Genomic DNA, 17,466 nt, shown 5'->3' with positions numbered 1-17,466 from the left:
AGACCATGACATAACTAAGTAATATCCCCAGAGGGGGAAACCAGAGTGGCGGACGAGGGTAGTTATAAGGGGTAAAAGTTGCGGTTTTTATTATTTTTTTTGTGGCGCTCATGATGGAGATAGTGCACCAAAATTTGGTAGTAAGTAGGTTATGATGTAACTAAGTAAAATCGTTAGGGGCGGAACGCTGCTTGGGGTACAAAGGGGTGGTAGGCAGGAGTGAGTATAAAAATATATGGGGTTTTTTTTGCCGTTCGTGATCGAGATAGTGCACCAAAATTTGGGAATAAGTAGATCATGACATTACTAAGTAAAATCTCCAGGGGCGGAACACTGCGTGGGGGACAAATGTTGTGCCGGGTCACAAAAAAAATAATACACACTGCGATTTTGACCCCTTAAAACTACCCGCTTCCCCAACTCTGGTTTCCGGCTCTGGGGCTTTTACTTAGCTAAGTCATGGTCTACTTATTCCCAAATTTTGGTGCACTATCTCAATCTAGCACGTCGCAAAAAACCCCTTATATTTTTTATATTCACACCTACCCCCACCCCTTTATCGGCCACGCAGCGTTCCACCTCTGGAGATTGTACTTAGTTACCTCATGACCTACTTATTCCCAAATTTTGGTACACTATCTCGATCATGAGCGTCACAAAAAAAAAATAATAAAACGGCGATTTTGACCCCTTATAACTACCCTCATGCCCAACTCTGATTTCCGGCTCTGGGCATTTTACTTAGTTATATCATGGTCTACTTATTCCCAAATTTTGATGTACTCCCTCAATCACGAACGTCGCAAAAAACCCCTTATATTTTTTCTAATCATCCCTGCCCCACCCCTTTGTCGGCCACGCAGCGTGCCACCCCTGGAGATTTTACTTAGTTACGTCATGACCTACTTATTCCCAAATTTTGGTGCACTCTCTCGATCATGAGCGTCACAAAAAAAAATAATAAAAACGGCGACTTTGACCCCTTATAACTACCCTCATCCCCAACTCTGGTTTCCGGCTCTGGGGATTTTACTTAGTAATGTCATGATCTGCTTATTCCCAAATTTTGGTCCACTATCTCAATCACGAACGTCGCAAAAAATCCTTTATATTTTTTATATTCACCCCTACCCCCACCCCTTTGTCGGCCACGCAGCGTTCGGCCCCTAGAGGTTTTACTTAGTTACGTTATGACCTACTTATTCCCAAATTTTGGTGCACTATCTCGATCATAAGCGTCATAAAAAAAATAATAAAATCCGCGACTTTGACCCCTTATAACTACCCTCGGCCCCAACTCTGGTTTCCGGCCGCTGGTGAAAGTCATGTACACAACTAATTCAACATATCCCCGTATAGTTTTTACATATTACTTATCACGCACAAAATCCGCTTCTATCTCTCCGACTATAAGAAAAATTTTGGTATTTCGTTTGAAACACACTAGATACGTTCAAATTTACGTATTCTACCACTAAATTAATTAGAGTAGCAATTTTTAAAATGTTTAATGATTTCTATTAACCTTAATGCTGTATAATTTTATTGGTAGGTATATAAAATTAAATACACAATTATCTAAATAAATAACAACACAGACTAAAATCGCTAATTAATTTAACAAATAATCGTCAAAACAACAGTAATAATGTCAATGCGTAAGCTTCAAGACCAATTACGATGTCGAAATGTGATCTCGACAGGGCTTGTCTAGTCGAAATCAATTTCTACCCAACGTTCCGATAGTAGAGGTGTAGATGAGTTACAGAATACTAATTTATACAAATTCCCATCCGACTTGCTGACCTCTATTATTCGATTTGACTCATTTCTATTCGATTTGTAGTTACAGAATAGGCCTGATTGCCACATAAAATTGTCGAATAGTTGTTTACTTAGAATGCATTTATTATATTTTTACATACATACATAATCTTTATTTATTTTACCAGCTGACGCCAGTGTCGAAAACTTATTATATTTTTAATAAATACTAATATTACAAGTAAAAATAGGACACTAAGTGCACAATCCCGTGAAATTGTACACAATCATGCCTATTCTGTAACTCATTTCGATGATAGAAGTAAGGAAAATCGAATAGAAGTGGCCAAGTCGAATAGAAATAGGCAAAATCGGTATTCCATAACTCCCTCAGAATCTCTACAATAGGAATAGTGAATATAACTGACTTCGACAACATTTACCCTGTCGAAATTAGATTTCGATATCGGAATTGTGCTTGACGCAAGCGCATTGTATTTTGTTTTGACGTTTATATTTTATATCTACTAAAAATAGTTTATTACTACGTATTTATAATTATTTATAGTATTTTTACCGTTTTTATCTGCTTAATTTTTTAGTGTGTGGTGTTATTTACTTAGGGAATTGTATATTTAATTTAGTCATGTTGTACGAGTATCCATTAACCTAACCTCATTTTATCTGGCATCTGAATGATGAATGTTTGCCAGTCACAGTGTTGCCATACTTTTTTTGTTTATTTCTTGTACAATTTCAATCAATTGCATAATGTACAAGAATAGATTGTACAAGAACGTTTAAAATATAAAGATAGACTTATAGCGTTGATTGATAAATAGAAGAAAATAATTATAGAAAAGACGCCATTTTTGGGAACAGTTGTTTATCAGTTATTTTAGCTGGAATCTAATCTTAAGATTGTATATTATTAGTAATATCTTACATCATACATTTTGTCTTCATTTATCTTTTTTTTTACTTTTCAAAACTTTTCTTTTTTGTTATTTGAAAACTTAAATGCAACCGTATGTACGACGATAGTATGAAAAATTGAAGATATGGCAACGGTGTTGTATTTCAAATTTAGAACCAGTAACAAACAGGTCACAGAACACTAATTTCGCTTGACAATGCGGGGTTGCTACCCCTCCTGACCGCGTGAAATAGAAATTGCCGATTTCGATTTACCCTGATTACGATGTGAGTTACAGAATGCCAATCCAAACACGAAAATGACGTGATAGATATCAAACATTCCGATTTCAGGTAATTACGATTCGACTTGGTCATTTTTATTCGATTTGTTAAAAGTTACAGAATAGGGCTGAATGTTTTAAAATGTGCACAGGAGGAAGGGATGGAAATTTTACTGTGCAACAGGTAATAAATAAAAAAGCGAAAAACCTTTGAAACCCGATTGATCTGACAACGTCGCGTAACCAAAGTTTTCGATCGGCCTCACCTTGGCGTTTCAGATATTTCTGTCAACTTATACACTAGCCCAAAATTGCGAAGAGCTGCGATGTGCGCAGAGATAGAGAAGGAAGTACTTAGATTCATGTCTTTAGCAAATTCAGAACATAAAATGACGTTTCGATTTAACATTTATTTGTGTCAGCCGACATGAATATACCCAAAGGATTACGACTTTGAGGTCGGTTATCTCGAAGATGGTTCAAGATATCGAAATGCCGTTTTCGGATTTAGGTTCAGGAGACAAAACTACATGGGGATCCATCGGTAAATCGGCTCCCAATTATTGCAGAAGCGACAACGCACAAACGAACGAACGAACATACTTTGTGGATTCATAAACGAAAAGTTTTCGTTGAAAACGATCAAGAAAGTCATATAAAAAACTTCAAAATGGTTGATTTTAAACGTTTCTATCCCCTTTTTTTGTCGCTTAGAAAATCGCAAAAAAAGTCAGAAATTTCTGTTTTTTTAATGTTTTAAACGTTTCCAAAAATGAACTTAGTACCTTGATATTACATGGAATGTAGATGGTGTTGTGCTTAAGAGTCAACAGTAGCGATCAACAGGTAGCAACAGACGCGGTCCAATATTGCGGCTGTAATTTTGAATATTTTGTCGAGATATTTGGCACAATATTCGTAATATAATAAAGAATGGCGGTACAGAGCCCAGTAAAATTTTTTATCTCTAACAAGAAATCGAACATATTATAACTAAATAACTGATTAGTCAACATAGAGAAAGTGTCACTGTCATTTTGACAAACCTGCGTCAGATTTCTGTTCTGTTATCTGCATAGGGATTACGAACACTTTACGGCGCTATGAAAACATGGCGGATACGATTCGTATCGACTCTTCGTAATCCCTATGCAGATAACAGAACAGAAATCTGACGCAGGTTTGTCAAAATGACAGTGACACTTTCTCTATGTTGACTAATCAGTTATTTAGTTATAATATGTTCGATTTCTTGTTAGAGATAAAAAATTTTACTAGGTCCAATATGACACAAAGAGCCAAACCACACGGACCACGCTGCAGCGCTACTCTGTGGATCCACAGAGTGGCTGACGATGATTTACCGTGGGCTCTTATGTAAAGTGGCCGGCGCACCCCACACGAGCGTTTGTAGCCGGCCACAGTCGCTCGCATAAGAACCCACGGTAAACTACTTTTGTGGATCCACAGCGTAGCGCTGCAGCGTGGTCCGTGTGGTTTGAGGGAAAATCTAGGCATGGGATAAAAAAGTTTATTTGAAGAAAGTTTATTTTTTTGTTCTTCTTAATGGCGGTACTTTTTGCAATATTTTATTTAGTTATAGAGTAATTTCCACATACTAACATATTTCTCAAATTGGGCTCTGTACCGTCATTCTTTATTACATTACGAATATGTGTGCTTCTAGCTTACGAATATCTTAACAAAATATTCAAAATTACAGCCGCAATCTTGGACCGCGTTTGTTGCTACCTGTTGATCGATACTGTTACCTCTTAAAATATGGGGACGAGTTGAGTTCACTCCCAAAATATGAATATTACCTGACTTCGTAAAAGGTAATGTTTGAATTCACTCCCAGGCGATTTTAAGACGTCATTACGTGCACTTAATAAAAACAAGGAATCAACTAATCCAAGATCCAAGCAGAGAATACATCAGGATTATATTCTGTGATCCAAGTATTTTGTTAAAGATGTTTAAAATAATTGTAAGCGTTCCATAGTAACAATATATTATTAAAAAATCACCTTAACACTTTTCCTCTTTTTTCGATTGAGTATTAGTTTTTGTTGTACATATAAATTATTCCAATCACTGGATACATAGTCATCATCATCATCATCATCATGATGATGACTATGTTATGACTGGATACATAGTTAGTGACAAAATTATCACATTTATTAACTGAATTAATAATTTGCAATTATACAAATAACAGTTATCCAAGAACATTCAAAAGCCATCTCTTTAACGTTAATGATGACATTGTCAAGTAGAATGACATTCTAGTAATGTTTACATATCCATACCAGTGTGAATTTTACTATACGTAATTTGCCGTGTAAAGACAGAAAAAGTAGGGACAGCCGTAAAATATTTGCGAATTATGTACCGATGGCCTTAAAGTTAAACTGACCAATTTTTTTTGTTATAGATATTTATTTGATAAATAAATAAAATAAGTCTTATTTGAGGTTGGTGAAACGTAGATATGTGTCAGTTTTATTGGTCGAATAACTTTATTCATTGAATTAACTACTATTCGCGTTGGTAAAACGTTCATAAGTGATTAAAAATAAGATTCAGCTCAAGTTTAGTCCACTCCCTCCCCCTCATTCTGCCACCAAAAACGTCATTTTTTCGTTGAGTTACAATCAATTTAAAATTTCAAAAAATTCACACGCATAGTCAGTTGATGCTTTTACAAAACTTGTCTATTTCTTATTCGCGGTGTGCAAGTACTTGGAGGGGATACGAGAAACGATCGTGCGAGAATAGCGGAAAAATGCTGCAACTTTCCTAAATAATTCATATTGTCAATTGAAATTGTCAAATTGACGTATATTTCATACCTACTGTCATTGAAGAAGAAAAATTATATGTTACTCCACAATATTGATATGATATGCAATTATTATATGTATAAAAGTAAATTTATTAATTGTATTTTGCTTGCAGTACTGCAATTTAATAATTATGTAATTGTATTTGCTACATACAATTGTTTACCTTTTAATAACATAACCTCAGTCTTACTTATTCTTCTTATAATTTTTTTGGACTATGGCCTATCCAGCAACCAGGACCAATATGATTGGCCAATATATTAAAAGTGCGAAAAAAATTGCCGAGCTATGAAACCAGGTGTCGCTTTTCCGAACTGGCACGGTCCCAATGGACCCGTAGGTTAAGTGTACTTTTTTTTTCGAAAAAGCGTATAACTTCTTTTATGGAGATGGTTGCAGGTCTATTTTTTTATTTTGTGTATTTTACTAAAAAAATTATTTCTGATTTTTTCCAGATTTTTTCGTGTGTGCCACCTTTACAAATACGAAAATCTATTTTTTTTTTATTTTAGGGTTGGAGGAGGGGGGTAGCAGATTAAAATTGCGCTGAGTGCTATTATTTAATCACATAGAACGTAAAAAAAAGAAGAAAAAAGAATGAATTCTGGGAGTGAGGGCATTTTGCCTCTCATTATCGGGGGTATTCTTTTAAAAGAAAAAAAGTTTGTCCTAGCACAATGTTGGATGAATTTAGTCCCCTTTTTAGTTCACAGCATCTTTGTTTATTTGTTTACTTTTATTCCTACAAATCTATCTATCTACTAAATTTACAATCAAGATACAGTAGAAATAAACAAACCAAGACACGTTAAATGCTACTAGGAGCACACATAATTTACAATGTATAAACTTTGGAAATCATGATTTGGGATTTACAATGTATATACATTATAAATTATGATTCGGGAGTGCTCCTAGTAGCATTTAACGTGTCTTGGTTTGTTTATTTCTACTGCATCTTGATTGTAAATTTAGTATAATTATGTATTTACTTTAAGAAATCACTACTTTAAAAAATATTATATATTATGTTTTTTTTATTTTGTCTTAGGAGCTCTTACCTTGTGCGAAGTGTGCGGCAATAATTTCCACATCAGTTGTCACAACCGTCCTTTGACCCACACTCCACGCCAATGCCCGAAATGCATTGTTAAAGAAACTAGAACCGTAGGTTCGCTCAATGTGCCTTCATATATGACAGTGTCGTGCTTTACGCCGGCTCAAATGTCAGGTAAGCTATCATATATTTTTAATAACCATTAATATAAACAACAGACGCCAATTAGGGAGGGGTTTCGTCGCGGGGATTGTTTGTATATAGTCCAGGAACCGAAGCTTTTCACCTCGCAATTTTTACAGAATGGATCGATTTGCTTGAAAATTTGAGAATAAGTAGTGGATAGTCCAAGGAACAAAATCTATGTAATGCCGAGAGGCGCTTTTACCATGGTGGTGGTTGCCACTCCATCTCGGGGGTGAAAATTTTTCATTATATTTTGACCGCAAAAGTTGATAAAAACATTCATTCTAAGCAAAAAATGTTCTATACATTTTTTGGATAAAATTAATAGTTTTCGATTTATTCGCTACCGAAAGTGTTAGTTTTATATCGAAATAATCAATGTTTTTCGATATATTCATTTACGATTCACTCAATTCTTGCCGTAGAAATTTTTTTTCAAATCAAGTTCTTGGGAATTAAATAACCTACAATTTCATATTTAAACATTTTTTCGTATCTCTGATGTTAATCTTTCTATTCTGAAGAAAATGGCATTTTTTACCAAACTACAAAAATTCGTTATTCGCTTTTAACTCCAGTTTTTTTTTAAACTAATCATTCTAAGCCAGTCAACCTTCTAGAATCTATTAATAATACATAAATAAAGAAGAATGAATAAGGCCAGTAACTAAAAACACCGCTAACTTACAATATTATGTTTCCAATTGGATTTCTCTTTTTTTTTCAAAAAAATTTATTGATTTTTTAACCGTAACATTTTTATTGTTTATCTTTGAAAGTTTGGCAAAAAAGAATTTTGTAGGCTTTTATAAGATCTATAAGCCTATTAATAATAAATCTCTTTAAAATCCTCAGTCGCAAAAAGAGGTGACTTTGAAAAGGTTGGTAAAGGTGGTTTTTGCACGTTATTACAAGTTTTGATTGTCAATAGCTCACTCAATTTTTGCTGTAGAAATTTTTTTTTCAAATCAAGTTCTTGGGAATTAAATAACCTACAATTTCATATTTAACCCTTTTTTGTATCTCTGATGCTAATCTTTCTATTCTGAAGAAAATGCCATTTTTTACCAAACTACAAAAATTCGTTATTCGCTTTTAACTCCATTTTTTTAAACTAATCATTCTAAGCCATTCAAACTTCTAGAACTTATTAATAATACATAAGTAAAGAAGACCAAATAAGGTCAATGACTAATTTTAATTAGGGTGGTGATTAGGAGGTTGCTTCCGATCACTTTTTCGCTGAAAAAATAGGGACTGACATTCTTTTCATTATAAATCACTTAATTTTTAAGCTAGACTTTTTTATTTCTGGGGATAGCTTATCCGACGCCCTGAAGGGCACTAAGGATTATGAGAAAGAAGAAGAAGAGATAGCTATTTTTAAATACTTTAAATTAGTTAGAACAAGTTATTCTCGAAAAATGCATAGTTTTCCCGTCTTTTGACTTTGAAACTACAATATTTAGCATTTGATGAAGAAGAGCTAGCATATAATAAAGTATAGCTCGATTACCATTGGCTTTAAAGAAAATTGAAAAAATCGGTTTTGTTTATTTTTTCCAAAGGTACATTTTTGTTAAGTAAAGTTGTTTTGATAAAACGAAAACTTTTGGAGTTATTAGCAGAAAACTTATTAAAAGCGTTGCTTTTTTCGATATAAAACTAACACTTTCTATAGCGAATAAATCAAAAATTACCGAAAATTATCAAATAAATAGCTAAATTTATCAAAAAAATGTATAGAACGTTTTTTGCTTAGAATGAATGTTTTTACCAACTTTTGTGGTCAAAATATAATAAAAAATTTCCACCCACGAGATGGGGTGGCATCCACCCCCATGGTAAAAGCGCCTTTAGGCATCATATAGATTTTGATCCTTAGACTATCCACTGCTTATTCCCAAATTTTCAAGCAAATCGATCCATTCTGTAAAAATTGCGAGATTTTGTCCTATTTCAAGCCTCATTACTTTGACTAATAAGGAAACATTTTGACAGCATTGGCGCAAGTTTGTTTGAATACAAGATAACCCTAATTAACAATTAACAGTAACTAATACATTACACGCACGCCACTGAATAAATGTCGAGCTTCCAATAGTTTCAGCAATCTAATCATAATAATTGGTGTTAAGCCTTCGAGTTATGGGTCTACAAATATTAAGAATATGTTGGGTGGATATAGTCACGAAATTCATGGTTATATCAAAGAAAAATATTAGAAACATAAATCTACACTTAAATAATGAGACGATAGAACGGGTTCAGAATTATAACTATTTAGGGACAAACATTAGCAAAACAAACGATTATACCAAAGAAATCCGAATTAGAATAGAAAAGGCTAGAAGTGCATTCACTAATATGAAACAAATATTATGTGATAGAGACCTCAGCCTAAATCTTAGAAAGCGAGTACTAAAATGTTATGTATTTTCTGTTCTTTTGTGTGGTGTGGAGACATGGACTCTCAATAAACAACGCCTCAATAGATTGGAAGCATTTGAGATGTGGACGTATCGAAGAATGCTGTGAATCTCCTGGACAGACAGAATAACCAATGAGGAAGTACTAAGGAGAATACAGAACAGAAGGGAGATACTGGATTCCATCAAAATAAGAAAACTTCAATACTTGGGCGCTAGAGGGGTCACCGTATCCTTTTCAATTCTGATGGACAAACTCAACGGTTTCTTATGGATTTTTGGCTGCTGATTACGAATTTCGAGAGTGGATTTCGATCCGAGTGGTCAAAAATTGTTATAAACAATTTAATTGTTCATAAATTGTTTGTAAGACTCTGGCTCATAAACTAAAAGAGATAATAGATATTGTTTCAAATAAAATTTGTTCGTTAATAAAAAACGAAGAAAAAAACGTTTACTAAACTTAAATCCGACAGTTAGAACTGAAGATATTGTAAAATTAGTGCACAATTCAAATTGCAAAATAAGTATTTTTTGAAGCTTTATCGATCGTAAATCAGCTTCTACGCATGAAAATGAGCCTTAGAAGGTCTCATTTTAAATCTTCATTAATAGGCTTCCAAACAAAGTTTGTTAAATTACTTTATCTTCATTTGTTTTAAATTCATACCCGTTTGAAGTTATAATTTTCTTAAAAAAATTGTACATTAATTTGTTTATAAGCAACTTACTAATATCAACTTACTTTTTAGTTATATTTCTGAAATATTAGTTTTTAATGTTTTTTTCTCTCATTTAGTACAAAAAATAGAAGACAAAGTAAATAGAATGAAAGGTGATACGAGCTACAGTATGATGATTTAATTATAAGAATTATATGATAAAATTTTATTAGGATCTTCAAAAATGAAAAATGAAGATAACATAAAATATATATACATAGAAATTATAATTCGCATCGAGAAGTTAGCGCGTGAACCTTTACGCTGTGAGCCAATCTCGCGCCTCAGAGCGCGCTAGTAAAATATCGATATCTTGGCTAAAAATAATCATACGAACATTTTCTTAAGCTCAAAATGTTCCTTTTGAGTTCTTTTATCATTATTGTAAATTAAAGTATAAAAGTTTATAGCTCAAATTTGCTTGAAATCCTTATAAACAAATTAATGTACAATTTTTTAAGAAAATTTTAACTTCAAACGGATATAACCTTAAAATAAATGAAGACAAGGTAATTTAACAATCTTTATTTGGAAGCATATTCATTAATCTTTAAAATGAGACCTTCTAAGGCTCATTTGCATGCGTAGAAGCCGAGTTACGATCGATAATGCTTCGAAAAATAGTTATTTTGCAATTTGCATTGTGCACTAATTTTACAATATCTTGAGTTCTAATTGTTAGATTTAAGTTTAGTAAACGTTTTTTCTTCGTTTTTTATTAACGAACAAATTTTATTTGAAACATTCTTTTTTTTTATCTCTTTTAGTTTATGAGCCAGAGCCTTATAAACAATTAAATTGTTTATAACAATTTTTTGACCACTCGGATCAAATTCCACCCTCGAAATTCGTAATCAGCAGCCAAAAATCCATAAGAAACCGTTGAGTTTGTCCATCAGAATTGAAAAGGACACGGTGACCTCTATTTGGCGACTAGACTAATATGAACTCCTAAAATTAATTATGCAGGGAAAGATTCAAGGAAGGCGCAGCATAGGTAGGAGAGAAATGTCCTGGCTGAGAAATCTCAGAGAATGGTTTGGATGCAGCTCAACTGAACTCTTTCGGGCTGTAGTATCAAAAGTGAGAATAGCAATGATGATTGCCAACCTTCGTCGCGCGGAGATGGCACGTAAAGAAGTCACGAATGTCGAAGTGTTGAAAAGATTGGGAAAAGAAAGAGATGTTTTCAATACAATTGAAGTTAGAAAGCTGCAATATGTGTTGCATATTATATACAAATTATACTTGTTGCAATTAATAATACAAGGAAAATACAGGGTAGAAGGAGTCGTAAAAGAAGACGCATCTCCTGGTTAAACAATTTGAGAGCTTAATCTAACTACACTTTTGCTGTTCTCTTCATAGCAGCAGTGTCGATAGTGCGAATTGCCATGATGCTAGAAAAGCCAGTATCTTGCCGCTGAGCTACAGCCGACTGCAAGGTAGAAATTTTGCAGGATGGAGCACCTTGCCATATGGCTAAAAGTATTGAAAGTTTTTTTGATAGCCCTATCGAAATATCTAGGAGTGTTTCAAAAGAAAATTGGCCAGGGAAGTAACAACAAACAAAATTCAGTTAATACAGAGAATTATTTTTCATTGGAACCATAATGACCATTTAATAGAAATAGTAGTAAGATGTATAAATATGCCTAGGAGAGTGATGAGGCTTATTATGTTCTTATCCTCTTATATATAGCTAATGTAGTTATAATTATAATTGATTATATGAAACAAAGAAAACCAGAATTTGCTGAGTCTAATAATAAAAGCAAGGACTGTTACACTACGTTAATATTTAATGGAAACTCTATCATTGAAAGTTGTACTATATAGTTCTTCCACTCGTAACTTTTCCCATGCGTCACGATTCATTTTCGAACAGATTGAGGTGTGTAGTATTGATACGTACTGTCAGAGTGTCAGTGGTAATAATCAGGAAATGACTAGTATCTCGTGAACATATTACCTATATAAAGTTATTTTATTGAAGTGTTTAATCTTTTTTCGGAACATTCCATGTCAAATCACTCAATCAAAAAATTTTGGATCTCCGATTTGTCGGAAAATTGGTATATAGCTTTTGCGGGACGTAAAAATAAGATATTTAAGGTCAAAAAATCTTTTTCTTCTTTTTTTCTCAAAATGTTATTTTATGCGATTTTACGGTGATTTGGTGTTTATTTAAACAAATTTGCATTTTCTATCGTAACGTATCAATGAAAACATAATATTTTAATAAAAGGGACTTAAAAATGTCATTATATGGCATTATAATAAGTTATTTTGATTCAAAATAAGTTTTTGATCAAATTTTATAGTGTAGAAAACGTTAAAATACCGTTTTTTACATTTTCGTCCATTCCCAAAATACATCATCATCGATTTGGCTGAAAATTTGCCCACAGATAGCCAAAACATAGGACTTTAAGTGGTTAGAAGGATTTGAATTATATTACAATACCAAAAAGTTACATGCAGTAAAAAGTATATTAGTCCAGTCGGGATAGCATTTGGCCTTGCATGACGAGCTGCCTAAAATTTTATTTTTCTAATCTTTAGGGGAGTTAATAGTAGCCTAATAGTATAAGAGCTGTGAGACATTTTTGAGTAGGTATTTTAGGCAACCTGAAAATTTTTCAGGTGACTCTTCTATGATAGCCTAATAGAAAAATGCCGGTCTGGCTGGAGGGTAGCGGTTATTTTCCCCAAAAAATCCCCCCCAAAGTCAAAAAAGGGTAAAAATTGTTATTACAAAAAATATCATTGATATGACTTGAAAGTAAATTTAAATATTCAAATATAAAGAAAATAAACGGGCCAGGCGATTTGAGGGCGATTTTAACTCTGCAAGATACTTGCATGGGCGCCCCAGGAGTATTTTCAGAGGGTGCATCTGAACTTCAGAAGATTTCATCTGAATCTGTACATACTATTAACAAGTATAAAATATACAACTATACATGCATAGCTACGTATATTCCTTCCGGACAGGGAGGTGCAATTGTTATTTTGACAGGGTATTTTTTAATTTTAAAAATAAATATTCTACAAAAGACAGGTTTTTTTTTGGTGAAATTTTCCAATTGCCATGTGATTAAACAAATTACGCGTGCATATAAATGAAAATCGCTATAAGTAAGCAGCAGTGTGAGAAAGAGCGTATACCGATAACTATTTGCGTCCTCTGTTGTAGTTAAGTGAGTCCGTTCGCTCGAGAAAATCACGTGACCTGGCGATATCCATGTTGTTGTGCCTCGAAACGTTAGAGTAATTATTATATGTATATATTATAGTTTTTTTAAGTCATTTTTCTTAATTAAAGGAAAATAATAGGTACTATACAATAGATTTTGCAAATATGCTAGAAAAAGACAAATTTATTATTATAAATATATGTATAGGTAGAAAATATAAAACTATAAACTAAATTAATTCGGTGTCCGAATCTTCTACTTCTACTTCTTCTTCAAACTTAATCTGAGCTTAAATGTTCATTCTGTTCTTCTTCGTCAGACTCCTCTCGAGACTCGGATTCCTCTTCTACATGATCTGTAAATAGTTGTAATATGTATTTAGAATTAATTAAAAATTAATCAGTGATTAATTAATTGAGTTGCTACGTATTCTCTGTCCTTTTATACGGAGTCGAAGCCTGGACAATCACGGGCGCATCTGAAGAAAGACTTACTATTGTTGAGATGTGGTGTTATCGAATAATGTAAAAAATATCATGGACACAACACTTAACAAACACGGAAACATTAAGAAAGATGAAAAAGTCAAAAGAAATACTCAACACTATGAAGGAAAGAAAAATGAGCTAAAATAAATATTCATTCTCTTCTCCTTCGTCAGACTCCCCTCGAGAATCAGATTCTTCTACCTGATCTGTAAATAGTTGTAATATGTATTTAGAATTAATAAAAAATTACCAATGCTTAATACTTTTCCTTATATAACCAATCACATCACGTTTTTTATTTCTTAGTGTAGGTATGACCAAAGTAGCTAATGTTTCTTTCCTTCATAGTGTTGAGTATTTTTTTGCCTTTTTCATCTTTATTAATATTTCCGTGTTTGTTACGTGTGTCCATGATATATTTAACATTATTCGATAACTCCACATCTCAACAACCATCTTTCTTCAGATGCGCCCGTGATTGTCCAGGCTTCGACTCCTTATAAAAGGACGGAGAATACGTAGCAACCCAACTAGTTAATCACTATTTAATTTTTAATTAATTCTAAATACATATTACAACTATTTACAGATCATGTAGAAGAGGAATCTGAGTCTCGAGGGGAGTCTGACGAGGAAGAAGAGAATGAATATTTAAGCTCAGCTGAGGAGTTTGAAGAAGAAGTACAAGATTCGGACACAGAATTAATTTAGTTTATAGTTTTATACTTTTCTACCTATATATTTATAATAATAAATTTGTCTTTTTCTATCATATTTGCAAAATCTATTGTATAGTACGTATTATTTTTCTTTAATTAAGAAAAAGTTACTTAAAAAACTATAATATATTATAATAAATACTCTAACGTTTCGAGGAACAACAACATGGATATCGCCAGGTCACGTGATTTTTCTCGAGCGAACGGACTCGCTCAGCTACAACAGAGGACGCAAACAGCTATCGGTATACGCTCTTTCTCATACTGCTGCTTACCTATAGCGCTTTTCATTTATATGCACTCGTAATTTGTTTGATCACCTGGCAGTTGGAGAATTTCACCTAAAAAACTGTCTTTTTTAGAATGTTTATTTTAATATTAAAAAATACCCTGTCAAAATAACAATTGCACCTCCCTGCCCGGAAGGAATGTACATAGTGTTATGCATGTATAGTTGTGTATTTTATACTCGTTAATAGTATGTACAGATTCAGATGAAATCTTCTGAAGTTCAGATGTATCCCCTGAAAATAATCCTGGGGCGCCCATGCAAGTATCTTGCAGAGTTAAAATCGCCCTCAAATCGCCTGGCCTGTTTATTTTCTTTATATTTGAATATTTAAATTTACTTTAAAGTTACGTCAATGATATTTTTTGTAATAACAATTTTTACCCTTTTGTTTAACTTTGGGGGGATTTTTGGGGAAAATAACCGCTGCCCTCCAGCCAGACCGGCATTTTTGTATTAGGCTATCATGGAAGAGTCACCTGAACAATTTTCAGGTTGCCTAAAATACCTACTCAAAAATGTCTCACAGCTCTTGGACCATAAATTTAAAATCACGAATGAATTCCTCCGTTATGTTAGCCGCCATCTTGATTTTAAAGGAGAACCTGTTTTGCTCAATATCTCCGCCATTTTTAACTTTTCGACAAAAATGGTAGGAATTAAAATTGTTCCAAATAAATCGTATTTACAATGTATTTACAATTAATACAATTTATTTTTGACAGTTTTTGTCGTGATGTCGATATTTTCGAGTTAATTGTACTAACAGTAGACGTCTATATTTTTGACTATGTTGACTATGATATTGCATGTTAACTTTTTTGGTATTGTAATATAATTCAAATCCTTCTCACCACTTAAAATCATATGTTTTGGCTATCTGTGGGCAAATTTTCAGCCAAATCGATTATGATGTATTTTGGGAATGGAGAAAAAAGTAAAAAACGGTATTTTAACGTTTTCTACACTATAAAATTTGTTTTGAATGAAAGTAACTTGTTATAATGCCATATAATGACATTTTTGAGTCCCTTCTATTAAAATATTACGTTTTCCATTGATACTTCACGATAGAAAATGCAAATTTGTTTAAATAAACACCAAATCACTGTAAAATCGCATAAAATAACATTTTGAGAAAAAAAGAAGAAGATTTTTTGACCTTAAATATCTTATTTTTACGTCCCTCAAAAGCTATATACCAATTTTCAGATAAATCGGAGATCCAAAATTTGTTTTGCTCCAAAATTGAATGATTTGAAATTGAATCACCCTTTCACTATTGATTAGATTAATGGACTCAACATTAAACAGCTTGAAACCATACATAATATTACTAATATAAAGATAAATATAGAACGGTAATAAATAAATTAAAAAAGAAGTCACAACAAAGTTACTATTGTTAAGAAGATTTAATATTACCTAAGGTTGAGAAATACACTATCGAGTGAATTACATATAGTCCTGTCGCCAGGGGGGGTACAACGGCCTCCTTAATTCAGATGGACTTACCCAAGTTTTTTTTATATATTTTGACCCGCAGAATACGAATTTTTTGGGTAACAGTTGATCCGGATGTCGATAAGATTGTTATAGACAAAGAACTTGAGGAATTACATAACAGCGATTTCTCGCAAAACAAAACATCTTTTTGTATTTTTTGGGTCATTTTAAGCAAAAAATATTTCTACAAGTTTTTTCGTAGAATGCATAGTTTACGAGATAACCGCGGTTGAACTTTCAAAAAATCGAAAAATTGTAATTTTTGAACCCGAATAACTTTTGATTAAAAAATAAAGTAGCAATTCTGCTTACCGCATTTGAAAGTTTAAGTCAAATTATATCGGTTTTGATTATTTTCATTGCTAGAAATTTATTATTTTATTGTTAAACAAAGCTACAAACACCTAGTATGTGAGTGATGTTTTCAATGATTTCTCATTTAAAATCGAACGAGTAGGTAGAGTAGCTACGAGTAGTGATGTTGATTATAGTTACTTTCGAGTATTCGTTACAAATCGTTACTTTTGTATAAAGTAATCATTTAAAGTATTCGTTACTTTGATTACTTTTGTTACTTTTGTATTTGAGTACCGGTAATCATATCGAGAACCGCATTTCTCAGTACATATTTTGTATTAGTATTAGTAGGATATACTTTGATTACTATGATTACTCTTGTATTTGAGTGCCGGTAATCATATCGAGAATCGCATTTCTCAGTATTTCGTATAAGTATAAGATCCGATATAACGACCTTCATCGATCTATTTAATGGATAGAAATTAAATGATACGTACTTAATTGTTCTGTCATTGCTGCTCCATAATATCAGTAATCTCGAGTAATCTGTTTGAATCAATTAAGTGCCAAAAACAAACCCTCGAAACTCTAGACTCTAGATGACGTACCTTAGCAGTAGTAACCCTGGGCATCCAGGTGCTTCGGAGGTCGGTTCTGATTGCAAATTCGTGTTCAGTGACCCCAAATACCCCGAAATAAGAAAATCTGGCCCTTAATATACTGATTTTAACATGTTTATGCATTTTTCGATGCGT

General features: G+C 32.9%; 1 protein-coding gene across 3 annotated transcripts in view; it reads left to right on the top strand.

The window, feature by feature from the left end:
- LOC114326958 (PHD finger protein 21A-like) overlaps nt 1–17,466 on the top strand; it is a 56,315-nt gene that overhangs the window by 24,255 nt on the left and 14,594 nt on the right. For all 3 annotated transcript variants that reach the window (XM_028275446.2, XM_050658520.1, XM_028275447.2), the window contains exon 7: nt 6,867–7,046. In XM_028275446.2, coding sequence (XP_028131247.1) covers nt 6,867–7,046 — 180 coding nt within the window. The remainder of the gene's footprint in view (nt 1–6,866; nt 7,047–17,466) is intronic.

Source organism: Diabrotica virgifera, chromosome 1, assembly GCF_917563875.1.
Source record: "Diabrotica virgifera virgifera chromosome 1, PGI_DIABVI_V3a".
Taxonomy (NCBI): domain Eukaryota; kingdom Metazoa; phylum Arthropoda; class Insecta; order Coleoptera; family Chrysomelidae; genus Diabrotica; species Diabrotica virgifera.
Note: the sequence above shows the minus strand (reverse complement) of the source record. Positions and strands in the feature narration are given on the sequence as shown.